Source organism: Erpetoichthys calabaricus, chromosome 15, assembly GCF_900747795.2.
Source record: "Erpetoichthys calabaricus chromosome 15, fErpCal1.3, whole genome shotgun sequence".
NCBI lineage: Eukaryota > Metazoa > Chordata > Cladistia > Polypteriformes > Polypteridae > Erpetoichthys > Erpetoichthys calabaricus.
In genome coordinates, this window is record NC_041408.2 from 22,072,567 (window position 1) to 22,089,069 (window position 16,503).

Below are 16,503 nucleotides of genomic sequence, written 5' to 3' on the forward strand. Positions count from 1 at the left end.
ACAATACAATGGAGTAATTTTTTTGCCCAGTCCTCCTTGCGAAATTACTCAACCTGTGCCAGGTTAGTTAGAGAGTGGTGGTGGACAGGAATTTTTAGGCCTTGCCTCAAATATACAATGAGGTTAAGGTCAGGACTTTGTCAAGGCTACTCAAGGATGTCAGTTTTCTAAATTTTAAGACCATCTATTGTCACTCTGACAGTGTGTTTTGAGCCATTCTCCTCTTGTCCTAGCCATGTTATGCTTTCTGGCAGAACGGAGAAGGTTTTCCTCGAGGATTTGTCTGTATTGTGTAGCAGTCATTTTCAAGTCAGTCCTGACCAGTCTGCCAACCCTTCCTGCTGGAGATCATCCTTGTAACTGGATCCTACCACCACCACCACCACATTTTACAGTGGGAATAGGGGAATGACGTTACCTGGCTGATGTTCAGTGTTAGGTTTACACTACACATCACTTAACATCAAAACCAAAAACTTCTGCTTTAGTTCATGAGACCTCAAGACTTTCAGCAATATTTTTGCAATATGTTCCAGGTGAGGTTTTGCACATTCTTTACAAGAAAGGTCTTTACTGTTTTTTTTTTTTTTTCCTCCAGCCGAAGGCGTACTCAAGGCCTCTCTTTCATAAAGGCCCATTTTGTGCAAGCCATTGAAGGTTTTTGACCATCTACATTCTCTCAAATTTCAGTGACAGACTTCTGCAACTCAGTCAGTGATAATTGGTGCCACAGTAGACTGGTAGACAGGTTCCATTCTTGTTCAGCTACTGATTTTTGAGTGATGGTCTGACTTAGGCATTGGAGTTATATTTTCATATTTTTTCTCCTCTAACGTATGGTGTACTGCACTGAGCTGTAACATTCAGTGCCTTTGAGATGGTCTTCTGCCCTCCAGTAGATCTGTGCTTCTCTGTAATTACGTATATCCCTACATTTTAATTTTTTGTTTTTGTTTTGGGGAAAATCTTTATCACAGTGATGAACCTTAGCTAGAGAAGGGTATTTATCCTGATAAATATACATGATCCACGCATTTTCTACATAGGAGGCCATCAACACATTGGATGGGTTGGTAATACTTTAATAAAGTTAGCTTGATATTTACATTTTTTTACTAACAGATTTTGAAATACTTTTTAAACCTATTTTGATGTTCCTGATAATTTGTAAATCAGTTTCAAGAATTTTTACTTTAATATACTATAAGTTTAGTATCTAAAAGAATAAAAGGTCAAAACATTTTTGAGGGCACTGTATTTCTTTCAGGATTCCTGTTCTCCATTGAGTTAAACAGATACAGCAGAAAAAGACTCTGTGCTCTTTTTTGACCACATCGCAAGGAAACCTGCAGAATATGGGTTTCATTCAAGCCATTGCTTTTAATCAAATATCTTTTAGAGTAGTGTTACAGCATGGACAATAGGAGCCATTGAGTTTGATATGCTCTTGGCTGAAAAACAAATTTGATTTTTCTTTTTTTCCTAATGCGACTTGTGTCTTATGTTCCATTTCAGCTGCCAGCACCAGTTGGCTCCAAGAGCATGTAGCAGACCTGAGCCGAAGGTAATGTTAAACCCATTCATGTCTATATCTCTTTAATAAATAAGCCTTTGTTTTTGTATCATGATATTAGTTGCAAAATGCCCATGGGCATTGTAGAAGTCTTCAGGTAGCAAATGGTAGCAACCTCTCATTGAAACATTATAGTCTTTGTTTATCATTTACCTCTGTTTTTTAGGGTATTTTATTGATTTTAAGTCACTGTGCTTTTCAATTGTTTAATAGCTATACTTTAAAGTTCAGTATAATTGGCAAGTGTTTTGTTATTTCAATACATTGTCTAGGGACATTTTTATCATTACAATATTTTATACATTTTCTTTACACTTATATTATTATTTAGAAATTAAAAGGTATACCTAATACTGTAACTACATAATATTTAGTATACTACATAATAGAAGTGTTAACAAAGCCAAGTATCAGGTACATAGTGTTTTTTCTTATGCTGTGATTTTATACGTTTTATTTAAAAGAAATAAAAAAAAGCCTAAACAATTGTCGTCTTAATTAGATCAGATGTGCGGCAGAGATGCTTGAAGTGTTGAACAGTATTGTACAATAGAACTATTCTCTGGGATTTCAAAAATAAAGCAGAACTACATCTCAGTATATTTGGCAGCTGCCAAGGAGGTCGCGTTCTTTTGAAGTCTAGGTATTGCTAACAGTCTCTTGCTGTACTTGGATTTTGACTTTCAGCCTGGAAATTTGAGTACAGTGTGATTCAGTTCAGTTTAGGTCTTTACAACTTAAACATTTTTGCTGTTTACAGTACCATATTTGTAAAGCTGTCCACATTTAATTTGTGTGAAAAAATGTGTTATATGCAATATGCAATTTTTACTTAAGCACTAATATTGTTCTGTTGTTGTGGTATTCCCACAGTAGCAGGAGGCGCTACAGAGAAGGGGCAAGGCTTAACAAGGACGTAACATATTACATATTGTAGTTCCAGTTAAAAAAAATACCACTGGGACTGATAAGTCATGCATTCACAGAAAATGCATTATGAGTAATTGTTCCGCTGAAACAGAACTTGATTGTGGAAATGGATTGTTAGTGTTTATAATGAAACAGTACTTTTGCATATGCTGCCAACTACAATATATTAAGGCAATTCCACAAAATCTCAAACTATTTTGATATTGTATAGACGTGAGCTGCTCCATGTGATCATCAGCATGCAAAATCAGTCAATCAGTATACTTTTAAATTATAAAAAAAATACTACATACAGATACTAGTGTTATAAAGAACTTTACACTCTACAACACTCTACTTTCACCTTTACGCCTGGTGCAGCTGAGTTTGTTCTTATGTTTGACTGGATGTTTCTTGCGGAGAGGGCTTCTGTTCTCTTCCTCCGATGTAGAACCCCCATCCTCATCTGAGTTCACCTCTGTTATACCATGTCTTTATTTGAAAACTAACTGTGTCAGATCAGGGGGAGCATGAACATGACTGACAATAAAACTGAGTAAAACAGAAAAACAAAAATGCTAACCTTTACAAGTACCATAAATTTACACTGGCTGTTACAGACTCAAATCAAATGTATATTTTTATTCTATAATAGTAACGATAAGAGCATTTCGTTATTCAAAACAGGAAATACAGGAAGGACCCAGAATCAAACCCACAACCTCTTGATTATGAGACAGCAGTTCTTACCTTTGCACCAGCCAAGCGGGCATGTCAGGCTTGTCCCTTAATTCAATTTCTTTTTCTTTGGTTATATTCTTGAATAAAAGCACACTTGTTTTGTTTTGTTTGTACCTTTTGTGAAAGTATTTGGACTTCAGTCTTCACACATTATACACTTCATGTTAACATTTTGTCATTAGTAACTACTATAACATGCAAAAACTTTGTTTTAGTTATGTGTTCAATATTTCTTGCCTCGCATTTCCTGTCATCCAACATTTACCCAGATCATTATACACACGGAACACACATGAAATGCATGTTTTCTAAATAAGTATTTATTATTTACCCTATACAATTCCAGGCACCTCACACCCAGATAAAGAGCCTGTAGCTGGGAGGACTTCAGTTGTGTTGGTGGGTGATGGGATAGCTTGCTGCCAGTGTTGATTAACACATTTGTAAAACGACACTGATGAGGAGGTACGAAGCAATATAAGGTGGCCCAGGATTACGACTTTTTTCAGAAGATTCAGGGATTCTAGTGCTAATGAAGCTCTGAAAGAGCATTTTGCTTGATTGCTGATGTGCTTACCTGTCTGAACTTAATAACCTGAGGCCAGGGAGTCTCACCAATGCTGGGCTAGTAACATAGTCAGATTCTCATTCTTGGCTGCTTTAACTTGAAATTTTCAGTCAACACGATGTACCCATGTGGACAGTAAACAGTGTTTCAGTGCAGCCTCAATACTTATAGATATGGAAGAAATGAACTGCGGTAAATGTTATTGTTTGGGAAAAAAAAAAAAGTGCTTAAATATGAAAGCCTAGTTAGAGTAGATTTTTATTACTGTTGTCAGGATTGCAGTTTGGCAAAAGATTTTTTTTTTTATTGAAATTACAATTTATTGAAAGAGTGTGTTTCCAGTGTTGGCTAATTATTACACACATTTACCACAGTTATTGTTAATTTTAACATCTAAATTAGCTAAAAACAATAAGTTTCATTCATACAGAAATAGCTTATAAAAGTGTATTTTTATATATCTTTTGTTTTAGCATCATTCTTTTATTTCTAATAAAAATGTTTGTATCGCTACTCAGTAGTGGTCCAGAGTGTTCACGAAGTACCCAGTATTAGTATTGGTTTCAAAAAGTGGTATTGGTACATCCCCACTGCAACTGCACACCATGTCTACTTTATTTGTGTAAACATATCTTTGTTTCTCAGCTTTGTTCAGTAAAATTAAAATGAAGAAAAAAAGATTGTGTTTAGACTAAATTCAATCTATGTTCCTAATTTGTTATGAGATTTGACTTGGTCATGTCTAAACAATTACTGGTTAATAGAGTACAGCTTCCAATGCAGTAGAGAAACGTCTCCCAGCATGTTTGCGGCCATGACAAAAATAAAGAGGGGAATGCATGATTAAAGAAGACAACTGTTGTTTTTACAGTATTACTAATTGATAGTGGTTTTGATGCGGAGTTCTTAGTAGCTTAGAAAAGAGTTGTTCTATTTGGTTGAAAGTTCACTTGTGATGGTCAATTTTGTAACCTTGTTCTGTAACATTTGTTTCAAAACAGTCCTCAGACTAATATTTACTCGATTATGGTGACCTCTTTTGTAAGTCACTTTGGATAAAATCATCTGCTAGGTGAATAAATATAAAGAAAAGTTTGATATAATACATTGAATTAAGCCCATATTTTCTGCTGGAAAGACCAGTGTGCAAATAATTGCACCACCATCTCAACTTGTGTGGCACTGTTTCTCTGTTAATAGATCACTTTGTAGTATTTCATGCAACCTGTTCCAGCATTGAGCTGCCCACACCGCCTCCCATAGGGGCAAGATTGAAATTACATATTAAAAACCTGACTGGTACCAGTGTGCCATATTTCAAGTCTGTGGCTTAAAAAGCAAAGCTCTTAACAGACAGCTGCATGAAATTATTTGTGAAAGCTTTTGAATTATCTAGATTTTCTTTATTAACTACTTATCTGATCTAGTTTGATTCTCGACAAATTCGCAATACTGAATGAACACAATCTCCTTAGGCTAATACCACGCAGCTACTTCTTGTAAATACTGATCTCATTGTTTAAACATTCACAGTGAAGGTTCAAAAAAAGTATATTAAACTCTAGGCTAATGACTTCTTCAAAAGTTATTTGGAATCATGAGATTGGATTTGTGCTGCTTTATATAAAAAAGTGAACACAAAGCTTTGTTACTCAGAGTCTGCTCTTCCCAAGTAAGTGCTGTTCATGTGAAACATGCCCCCATTAAAAGAAAAAATGTAGAGGTGTGTATATCTGGTAATGGCTACAAAATCATTTCTAAAGACCTGGGTGTTCATCAATCCACAGTAAGACAAACTGCCTATAAATGGAAGAAATTCAATAATGTTGCTAGTCTCCTTAGGAACATCCAGGTGGTCTTTTGCAAACGTGAGACATGCAGAATGGTTGTTTCTTATGTGGTGTCCTTCCATGAGCACTATTATTGTTTAATTTTTTTCATATAGATGCTTTGCCAGGTTTCAGATATTTCTGGAGGTACTTTGGCTTAAGGCAATATAATTTTGTCAGCATGAAGATATAACTGATTACATAACCATGTAACCTATATTACATAAGATCCTTCATCTTAAGAGGGGCAAATAAATGTAAGAAATAGTTTGAAGAGGTAAGTAAATCCCTGTCTTAATTTGTTATCTTTTCTTGACACTAGTAATTGTCTGAGGAAAGTATAACAATCAGCTATCCAAAGTGGTAAAAATATATTAATTGTGTTTTAAGTTCTTATGTACAAAACACACCCTTCACAGCAATTTTATTTCATTTCTGCACTAATACAAAAAACATGTATAAAGAAAGCAGAGTGACCCAATTAAAAATTGGCAGTCCCCCCCACCCCCATCAAATTATTTTCACTATATCAGACATGACAAATCCCCATTTTTCTACAATATAAGAAACACTAGATTAAATAGAGATCATAATTCAAATCGGGAAGACAGTCATTAGATGAACCTGTAAATAGGGAACAGCTCACCAAATAAAATTCACTCCGCATGAAAAGCATTAAATGTACTGACTCCAACTCCAACTAAATGGAAATTGTAATGTAATGTGTTCGAATTTCCAGTTTCACATATACTAACTCAAACGTTTCTTTTCAAGATACGTTGTAATTCACATTGAAGACTGAATCCTATTTTTTTTTTTGCAAATTTCAGAATATTACATATTTATGGTAGTTTAAACCCTATGCATAAATTCACAATGGCAAAGAGAGTTTTTGAACACTTTACAGTCGCAACATATGGAAAATATTGTCAGTATGTTGTAGAGGATAATGTTGAAAATTTATGTGATGTAAAAATCCATTGTTTTACTGGTACTAAATGAATACACCTACAAGAACATCAAAGTGTTGGAATCTGTACTTGGCAGTGATGAAATGCCTTGTATCTGTTATGTTGTGTAATTATAATCAACATAGACGGCGGTTCCATTAATTGAGGAATTGGAATTGAAGTTTTTTTGGTTTATGTCAACTCCTTTGTCAGACAATATCTGTCCGATTAAGGTCAAATGGTTTTGCATTAATCAAGATTTTTATATGGATTGAGTGTTTTCAAATCCCTCATATGTTGTTGAGTGTCCACGGAGAAGATAATGACATTGTCTGTGTACTGTACACAATGCAAATTTTCCTGAGTAGCCCCTGTTCAATTAAACATTGATACATGGCTCCCACATTGACAAAGGGGATTAACCTGAACTGGAACACACCTGTACACCGTCATCTCCCATCGGAAATTGACAATGCCCTGAATGTAGAATCAATGCAGAAAATAGCGCAGCACTGTGGAGAGACTCCAAGATGCCATGGACTTAGGGCATGAGGTAGGCATCTAGTCTAATTTTAGCATTTAACCCATGATAGTCAACACAAAAATGATGAGACCCATCAGGCTTACAAATCAACACAGCTTGAAAGTCCCATGGGGAAGAAGATGGCTCAGTAATACCAGTATGGAGAATCTTAGACGCTTCCTCTTGGATGTGTTGCGACTTCTTAGGAGACATTTGATTTGCCCAATGTGTAATTAGTACTACTGTTGTACAAATATGGTGGGTTACCACTTGAGTAGATCCTCATCTCTTCTACCACGCCGACAGCCAATATCTTAATAAAACGTTAACCTCCTTTGGTTGCCCAAAGAGAAGTTTTTCCATGGTGTTTTCATGAACCTCCACAATGGCCATGTAAAACAGTACTGTATTGTGTTGAACAAAGATCTTCTGTCCACCTGGAACTGAAAAAGCTAAATGTAATGAATTATTATTAATTACCCCACCCCAGCCAGTGTGTGTTCTCCAAGATACAAATAGGTGCACATCTATGATGCTATGATAGAATCTAAACCTAGTAACAAAGGTCTGTCAGGCTGTCCGTCATCTAAGATATAGATTTCGGCTTTCCAGTGGGATTCAGCTGAATAATTAGTGCTCCCTCATCCTTGTTCTTGCATTTATATATTGCAAGAACAAACTTAACAGACTGGGCACCTGTTGGCTCATCATCGGAGGATTTAATTTGTTGGCACATATTGTAACACATGAGTGTAAAGGTACAACCCATGTCCAGCCCAGTGTCCTGTATTATATTTCATCTGCCATTAGCAGTCCACTTGGATGATATCAGGCCAAGCAGGAATTTCACTGAATCATAAAGAAAATATGCTGGATCTCCATCATGCAAAAGAAAAAACAAACTTCAGTCCTCTTTTTCCACCTTTTTAAAGCTAATGTTAGGAAATGACAAAGTCCCCAAACATGCAGCTGTTCACAACTCAGACTCTTCTTCGAATAACATGGCTCTTCCCCTTTAATCTATAGCATACTAAAGTACATCCATAAAGGAAAAAACAGCATATATATATCTCCAACAGTAGCCACTTGTAGAAAACGTATGAAGCTAGTTCACTCTGCTCTCCTTTTCTTTCCTCTGACATAGTAGTACCTAGAGATTACAAAGCAGGCTATACTGCCTGTCTAATTTTAAGAAATGAACAAGCATAATAACTTCACTGAAAAGCTGCTTGGCTATACAGTACATCCTTTGTGTCAAGCCTGCCTATGTGCCATGAAGAGAAACATTTATAAGTGTAGTTAGGCCTTTACACTTTTAACAGGTCAGTACATATTCCCTCATGTTGATTATTAAAGGGCTTTTGATAACTTTAACTGAAAGTGATAATAATTAATAAGCTGCATCTAGTGAGAAAATATAATTCGTCTATTTGCAAATAATATAGAAACTTCAAGCAGAAGTATTGGTCATGTGAACCAATTTATTATTAACTTTGGCTAGAAGCCAAGGTATATGCCTTTACCTCAAGAGATGTAAATAAAGTATATTACAGTATGCCATAAACAGTAGATGGAAAGGTACTTGTTTGTTGAAACATTTCTAGGTTCACATACCTCCCTCTGTATGACTACAGAAATTGAAACTCTTAGTTACGTTTTCAGTTTGCAGTTGAAAGATTTGTTGTTGTAAATTCTTTTCCGTTTTTCTTATTCATAAGAGGCCACTCAGTCAATCAAGTTTGTGTGATCTGCTAAATTGCTAAGTTGTCCTGATATACAGATACTTTTTAAAGGTTATTAAGGTTTCTGTTTATGTGTATTCCTAAATAACCTTAATCTTAGAACCTAAACTAAGAAAATATATTTGAAAATGCTCTTGGAGGGAATAAAAAAAGTAAATATGTGGCTTTGCAGGTTCCTGCCATTTCTTGCTATTGTGTCATTGCAAGTATAAACTCAGCATTATCTTATTTCTAAAGTTAATATTACTGTCTTGAAATGCCTTCCTTCAGTCCACCACAATCCAAAAACTGTTTAAATGTTCATTTATATATTATATGTAATAAATCTAATGCAATTTATGTAATCAGTGTTGCTTTTTTTTTTTAATATGCTGGCCTCTGCTGTTTTTACTTTTCAGTTTATGTGGAATAGTCCCAGGTCTGAACAGTATTTTGTTACCACGGATGAACCCCTTTGTGTTGGTAGATTTAGCTGGTGCTTTGGCTCTCTGTATCACTTACATGCTTATTGAAATAAAGTAAGTAATATTAAAATGTTGTTTGTAAGAAATCTAGTCAATTGTTGAGCCATGGTTGATAAACAAGCAGACATTCTTAAAAATTGTAACATTTTTGTTATGTTTATCAACAAAGTAAGAAAAAAATTACTACATCAAAAAAGTTTTACTTTTTAATTTCAGTGATACTGAACACTGACTCTTGCATGATTCAGTATAACAATTATTAACACAGTAAATATAAAGAAAAATAAATATGATTACTAAGACTGATTGCATCTTTTTTTATAGTTAAGTATCTGTAGCCGCCCCTCAGTTAAAATAATTGATTTTCTTAAGTAATGTTTAGGTGGAGTTTATTTCAACATTTTCTAGTTTATAGTAGAATATTATAGGTTTTTGTGTTGCTGACTAACTGAAATATTTTTTATTATGAGAAACACAAATGTTCTTTTATCGTAACTTGTACAGTTTATTAAGTAAATATTTTTATATCCCAACATCTAAACATTTTGCAGGTTGGTAAGCAAATATGTTTGTGAAATAAGTTTACAAAAGATAAACATGAGTTTAAAAGAGATTTCACATTAACTTACTCGATATATAATGCACCTTAGTTTTAAAACAGAAAAAGATTAAGAAGCAATAACAGTTTAATCAACTCAAGTAACATTTATACTGCTTGTGTATAATCATTGTGTTGTTATATATATATTATGATTGATGGTTATGATTGATTAATCATAAAAATTCTCAAAAAAATCATGTTATTTTGCTTTCAGCAACTATTTTTCTGTGGATACTGCTTCCGCTATTGCCATTTCTGTAATGACTTTTGGTACTATGTACCCTATGAGTGTGTACAGTGGGAAAGTCTTGCTTCAGGTAAGAATGCTATGTAATTTTTAGAGGTCTTTTATATTAATGAAACAGGATTGTTCTGTCTAGGTTTTCAGTAACATAAATGCCAGTGTTTTCATAAAAGTAATAGAAATTTCAGCTGTTATTCATGTTATCCAACTATTAAAAATAATAACCAGCTTCACCTTTCTGTGTAGAGTCTGTAAGCCCAAAATAAAATGCCACATAAAATGCTTTTTGTCTCATGGATTTTAAAGACTAGGGGGCTGTGCCCCTTGCTTGCTTCGCTCAGCAAACCATCTCCCCCACCTGTGATACGCAACATTGTGAAGAGGGGGACTGAACGCACCCCAAGGAGACCCACTCACTCCTCTAAAACCCCTCTTAAATGGTGATACAATGGGAAACATACATTTTTTTCTTTACCTCCTCTTTGCTCGATCAGCTGCTGGCTTGCTGCTGCTGCCATGCCGTGTGATCTGCATCTCTGCTGCGTTTCGAACGTTTAAAAGCCTGTACAGCAGCTGTCCTTTTGTCTCACTGCCTTGTCTCTCTTCTCCCCCAGACATCCTCAAACACTATTCAATCTCTCTTCACTGTTCCGTTATTTCACTGAGTAATATTTTCCATTTGTTTGCGCTAATGCGATCTTTGCTATCATTTTTTTCAAACTTTCGAATTTTCCTACTTCCATTATCTCTAACTTGCTCTGCATGTGTGTTGCACCAAAGTTTTTGAATTCTTTATGACGTTCTACTTTGTCTTTTTCCAGCCCCTGGCTTTCTTTTTTGCATTCTTTTCTCTACAAAGCTTTTGAGTCTCTTTTCAACACGCTGCTCTTTCTTCTCTGCTTAGTTGTTGACGCGTCATCTAGAATGTATAAAATTTTTAAGTGCTGAGAGCACAGGAAGTGTGACTGCCAAAAAAGCATTCCAACAGCTGAGAGATTAGATGCCCATGGTCTTGTTTGAAAATGGTTGTAAGTAGGGCGTGACTTGCAAAAGTCACCGTATCATGGGACTTGCTTCCAAAAGTTTTAAACATAACGTGACTTGACAGTCTCGCAGGACGAGAAAGTGTCTCTCTTCAAAAGATCACTTCTCATCGCCAGAAAAAAAGTCTTGTCTTGTCCCAAGATTTTTTTTTATAATAGACATGACTACAATATATTGCAGTAGTCCTTAAGCTTCGAGTAAAATTGAACTGAAGCATTATTTCCAATCGATAGAAATGTCTGAGGAAAAGTGGCTGTGTGCCATTTATTTCAGTCATCTTCCCTTGTTAGTAAATGAAGCAATTTTTATGTTTTTTTTTTTTTTCTGTAGTTTAAAAGTTAGTTACTTCGTGCTCAGAATCATGCATGCCTTTGTGCAGCAATCAGTCTTTTGCTCCATTACTGCCGACCTTAGATATATTAAGAAAAGGTGAGCTAATTGTTCTTTTGAACTGTGTTTTTATGTCATGGTTGACAGCCCTTGTAGCTTGTCTTGCGGGGTGGGGAACTTTGAAAGCTATAACAAACAGCAAAGATTTTTTCCATTACTATTCCAACAGCAAGCAAAAAAAAATAAATAAATAAACAACAGATAACAGCTGAAATAAATTAACATTTCACCCAAATATATACAAAGAAGTTATTGAAATTCCTCATTTGGAAGTAAAAAAAATAGTCCCTTTCTAAATGTTTAGAATAGTAAGGTGTTCTTCAAGCACAATATGCATTGAAGACTAAGAAAAGCCTGGGGCCTTTTTTTGCCAGTCGTACTTAAATAAATGAAAAGTGTTGTTTATCAACCACTGGTAAACACAATCACTTCAATAGCAGAAGTTCCTAATACAGAAAAGTTGACAGCCCACAAGAAAGGGAACAAATATGGACCCCAGCAATTGTTAAGCCAATAAATACTTCTGTACTGTGTAAGATTATGAAAAGCATACGCCATTCTGTGAAAATAATATACTAAATAACAGCCAGCAGAGGTTCACAAAAAAGATAGATCCCAGCAATCCTATCTGTTCTAAATGGTTCAACAAGCAATTGGTAGTGAACAAAGGCAACACCTACAATTTCATTGATATTATTCTATGATATAGGTTAAATCTGAAGCTAGAAGTCCTTGGTCTCAGAGGTAACTTCTACATTTTGGTTTCAAGTTGGGTACTTAGGTGAGAAGAGAATGCTTGGATGTGCAGTATGTGAAGAGGATTTCCTTGGAATCCCTTAGGAATCTCTCCTTCAACTATTTTCTCCTTCAACAAATTATTTTTCTCATTTACAGTATTAATGGCATAGACTTTGGTATGAATAGCTATTAATTCTTGCTGCATTTTAATCTTTATGTCATAATGCTAATGAACAGCAACTGTGTGTGTGTGTATATGTACACACAGTGCATCCGGAAATTATTCACAGCGCATCACTTTTTCCACATTTTGTTATGTTACAGCCTTATTCCAAAATGGAGTAAATTCATTTTTTTCCTCAGAATTCTACACACAACACCCCATAATGACAACGTGAAAAAAGTTTACTTGAGATTTTTGCAAATTTATTAAAATTAAAAAAAATTTGGAAAGCACATGTACATAAGTATTCACAGCCTTTGTCATGAAGCTCAAAATTGAGCTCAGGTGTATCCTGTTTCCCCTGATCATCCTTGAGATGTTTCTGCAGCTTAATTGGAGTCCACCTGTGGTAAATTCAGTTGACTGGACATGATTTGGAAAGGCACACACCTGTCTATATAAGGTCCCACAGTTGACAGTTCATGTCAGAGCACAAACCAAGCATGAAGTCAAAGGAATTGTCTGTAGACCTCTGAGACAGGATTGTCTTGAGGCACAAATCTGGGGAAGGTTACAGAAAAATTTCTGCTGCTTTGAAGGTCCCAATGAGCACAAGTGGCCTCCATCATCTGTAAGTGGAAGAAGTTCAAAACCACCAGGACTCTTCCTAGAGCTGGCCAGCCATCTAAACTGAGCTACCGGGGGAGAAGAGCCTTAGTCAGTCTGTGGAGAGAGGAGAACCTTCCAGAAGGACAACCATCTCTGCAGCAATCCACCAATCAGGCCTGTATGGAAGAGTGGCCAGACGGAAGCCACTCCTTAGTAAAAGGCACATAGCAGCCCACCTGGAGTTTGCCAAAAGGCACCTGAAGGACTCTCAGACCATGAGAAAGAACATTCTCTGGTCTGATGAGACAAAGATTGAACTCTTTGGTATGAATGCCAGGCGTCACGTTTGGAGGAAACTAGGCACCGCTCATCACCAGGCCAATACCATCCCTACAGTGAAGAATGGTGGTGGCAGCATCATGCTGTGGGGATGTTTTTCAGCGGCAGGAACTGAGAGACTAGTCAGGATAAAGGGAAAGATGACTGCCGCAATGTACAGAGACATCCTGGATGAAAACCTGCTCCAGAGCGCTCTTGACCTCAGACTGGGGCGACATTTCATCTTTCAGCAGGACAACGACCCTAAGCACACAGCCAAGATATCAAAGCAGTGGCTTCAGGACAACTCTGTGAATGTCCTTGAGTGGCCCAGCCAGAGCCCAGACTTGAATCCAATTGAACATCTCTGGAGAGATCTTAAAATGGTTGTGCACCGACGCTTCCCATCCAACCTGATGGAGCTTGAGAGGTGCTGCAAAGAGGAATGGGCAAAACTGGCCAAGGATAGGTGTGCCAAGCTTGTGGCATCATATTCAACAAGACTTGAGGCTGTAATTGCTGCCAAAGGTGCATCGACGAAGTATTGAGCAAAGGCTGCGAATACTTATGTACATGTGACTTTAGTTTTTTTATTTTTAATAAATTTGCAAAAACCTAAAACTTTTTTTCACGTTGTCATTATGGGATGTTGTGTTTAGAATTCTGAGGGAAAAATTTAATTTAATCCATTTTGGAATAAGGCTATAACATAACAAAATATGGAAAATGTGATGTGCTGTGAATAATTTCCGGATGCACTGTATATACAGTATATATATATCTCCATCAGTACCTTCAAAGCAAACATCTGTGGTGCTTTTTCCTGGCATTAAGCCATACTGCTGCTCACTAATGATCACCTTCCTTCTTAACCTAGCTTCCACTACTCTTTCCAATAATTTCATTCTGTGGTTGATCAATGTTATCCTCCTGTAGTTACTGCAGCTCTGCACGTCCCCTTTATTCTTAAAAATCAGTATCCCCTCCCTCTTCACCTTACTACATCTGCTGTAGTTTCCCAGCTGTCTGGTATCTCTTCACTGCCACCCAGTGCCTGTCTTACCTTCTCCCTAAACTCAACCTTGCAGTCTTCCTTTTTCAGCTTCCACCCTTTGATCCTTGGCTCTGCTCTTACTCTACCTCCTCTTCTTGATCTCCAACGTCATCCTACAGACCACCACCCCTATTCTGCCTAACTTCTGCCCCTGCCACCACTTTGCAGTCTTCAATCTCTTTCAGATTGACCCTCCTGCATACGATATAATCTACCTATGTGCATCTTTCCCCACTCTTGTATGTCACCCTATTTTCCTCCCTCTTCTTAAAATACATATTCACCACAGCCATTTCCATCCTTTTCACAAATTCCACTATCATCTGACCACCTTCATTCCTCTCCTTGACACCATACCTACCCATCACCTCCTCCTCTTCTCTGTTCCCTTCACCAACATGTCCATTGAAATCCGCTTTAATCACCACTCTATGTCCCTTGGGTACACTGTCCATAACTTCATCCAGCTCAATCCAAAAATCTTCTTTCTCATACATTACACACCCAATTTGCAGGTCATATGCATTAACAACATTCATCATCACACCTTCAATTTCCAGCTTTATAATTCTTACTCTGTCTGACACCCTTTTCACCTCCAAAACACTCTTGACATACTGTTCCTTCAGAATAACCCCTACCTCACTTTTCCTCCCATCCACACCATGATAGAACAATTTGAATCCATCTCCGATCCACCTGGCCTTACTCCCCTTCCATTTAGTCTCTTGCATGCACAATATATCAACCTTCCTTCTCTCTATCATATCTGCTAACTCTCTCCCCTTACCAGTCATACTGCCAACATTCAAAGTTCCTACCCTCAGTTCCACTCTCTTTACCTTCCTCCTCTACTTACATTTCCAGGCATGTCTCCCTTTCTTCTTCTGTTTCTTCGGCCAGCGGTACCCTAGTCTCTGCCAGCACACCCTGTTGGCTAACAGTATTGGTGGTGGCCATTGTTAACTCGATCCGGTATGGAAATCTGTATTGATGTCCACATATTGATTTGGCAAAATTTTACACCGGATGCCCTTCCTGACGTAACCCTCTCCATTTATCCGGGCTTGGGACTGGCACGAAGATAAACACTGGTGTGTGCATCCCCTGTGGCTGGGTTGTACTATTTACTATACACCTGATGTTAAACTTTTGAAATTTGCTGATGACACCACAGAAAAGACTACAACTAGTCAGAAAAATGCAAAAGAAATTTAACAACACCTTGTCAATCTCCAAAGTTTTTGCAACCATCTGAAAATATTTCAAATGCAGTCAGGTGATGAAGCTTGATATAAACAAAAGGAATGTACAGTGGACTGTCAGCCACCAATTGTGCAAGTTCTCCCACTTAAAAAGATGAGAGAGGCCTGTAATTTTCATCATAGGTATACCTCAACTATGAGAGACAAAATGAGAAAAAAAAAATCCAGAAAATCACTTTGTCCGATTTTTAAAGAATTTATTTGCAAATTATGGTGGAAAATAAGTATTTGGTCAATAACAAAAGTTCATCTCAATACTTTGTTATATACCCTTTGTTGGCAATGACAGAGGTCAAACGTTTTCAGTAAGTCTTCACAAGGTTTTCACACACTGTTGCTGGTATTTTGGCCCATTCCTCCATGCAGATCTCCTCTTGAGCAGTGATGTTTTGGGGCTGTCGTTGGGCAACATGGACTTTCAACTCCAAAGATTTTCTATGGGGTTGAGATCTGGAGACTGGCTAGGCCACTCCAGGACCTTGAAATGCTTCTTATGAAGCCACTCCTTTGTTACCCGGGCAGTGTGTTTGGGATCATTGTCATGCTGAAAGACCCAGCCACGTTTCCTCTTCAATGCCCTTGCTGATGGAAGGAGGTTTTCACTCAAAATCTGACGATACATGGCCCCATTCATTCTTTCCTTTACACGGATCAGTCGTCCTTGTCCCTTTGCAGAAAAACAGCCCTAAAGCATGATGTTTCCACCCCCATGCTTTACAGTAGGTATGGTGTTCTTTGGATGCAACTCAGCATTCTTTCTCCTCCAAACACGACGAGT

At 37.0% G+C, this 16,503-nt stretch overlaps 1 protein-coding gene across 1 annotated transcript in view; it reads left to right on the forward strand.

Annotated features, from left to right (window-relative positions):
- Positions 1-16,503, forward strand: part of slc30a6 (solute carrier family 30 member 6) — a 173,958-nt gene that overhangs the window by 134,675 nt on the left and 22,780 nt on the right. Inside the window, exons 10-12 of the mRNA XM_028820603.2 lie at positions 1,516-1,564; positions 9,234-9,353; positions 10,115-10,217. Of these exons, the coding sequence (XP_028676436.1) occupies positions 1,516-1,564; positions 9,234-9,353; positions 10,115-10,217 (272 nt within the window). The remainder of the gene's footprint in view (positions 1-1,515; positions 1,565-9,233; positions 9,354-10,114; positions 10,218-16,503) is intronic.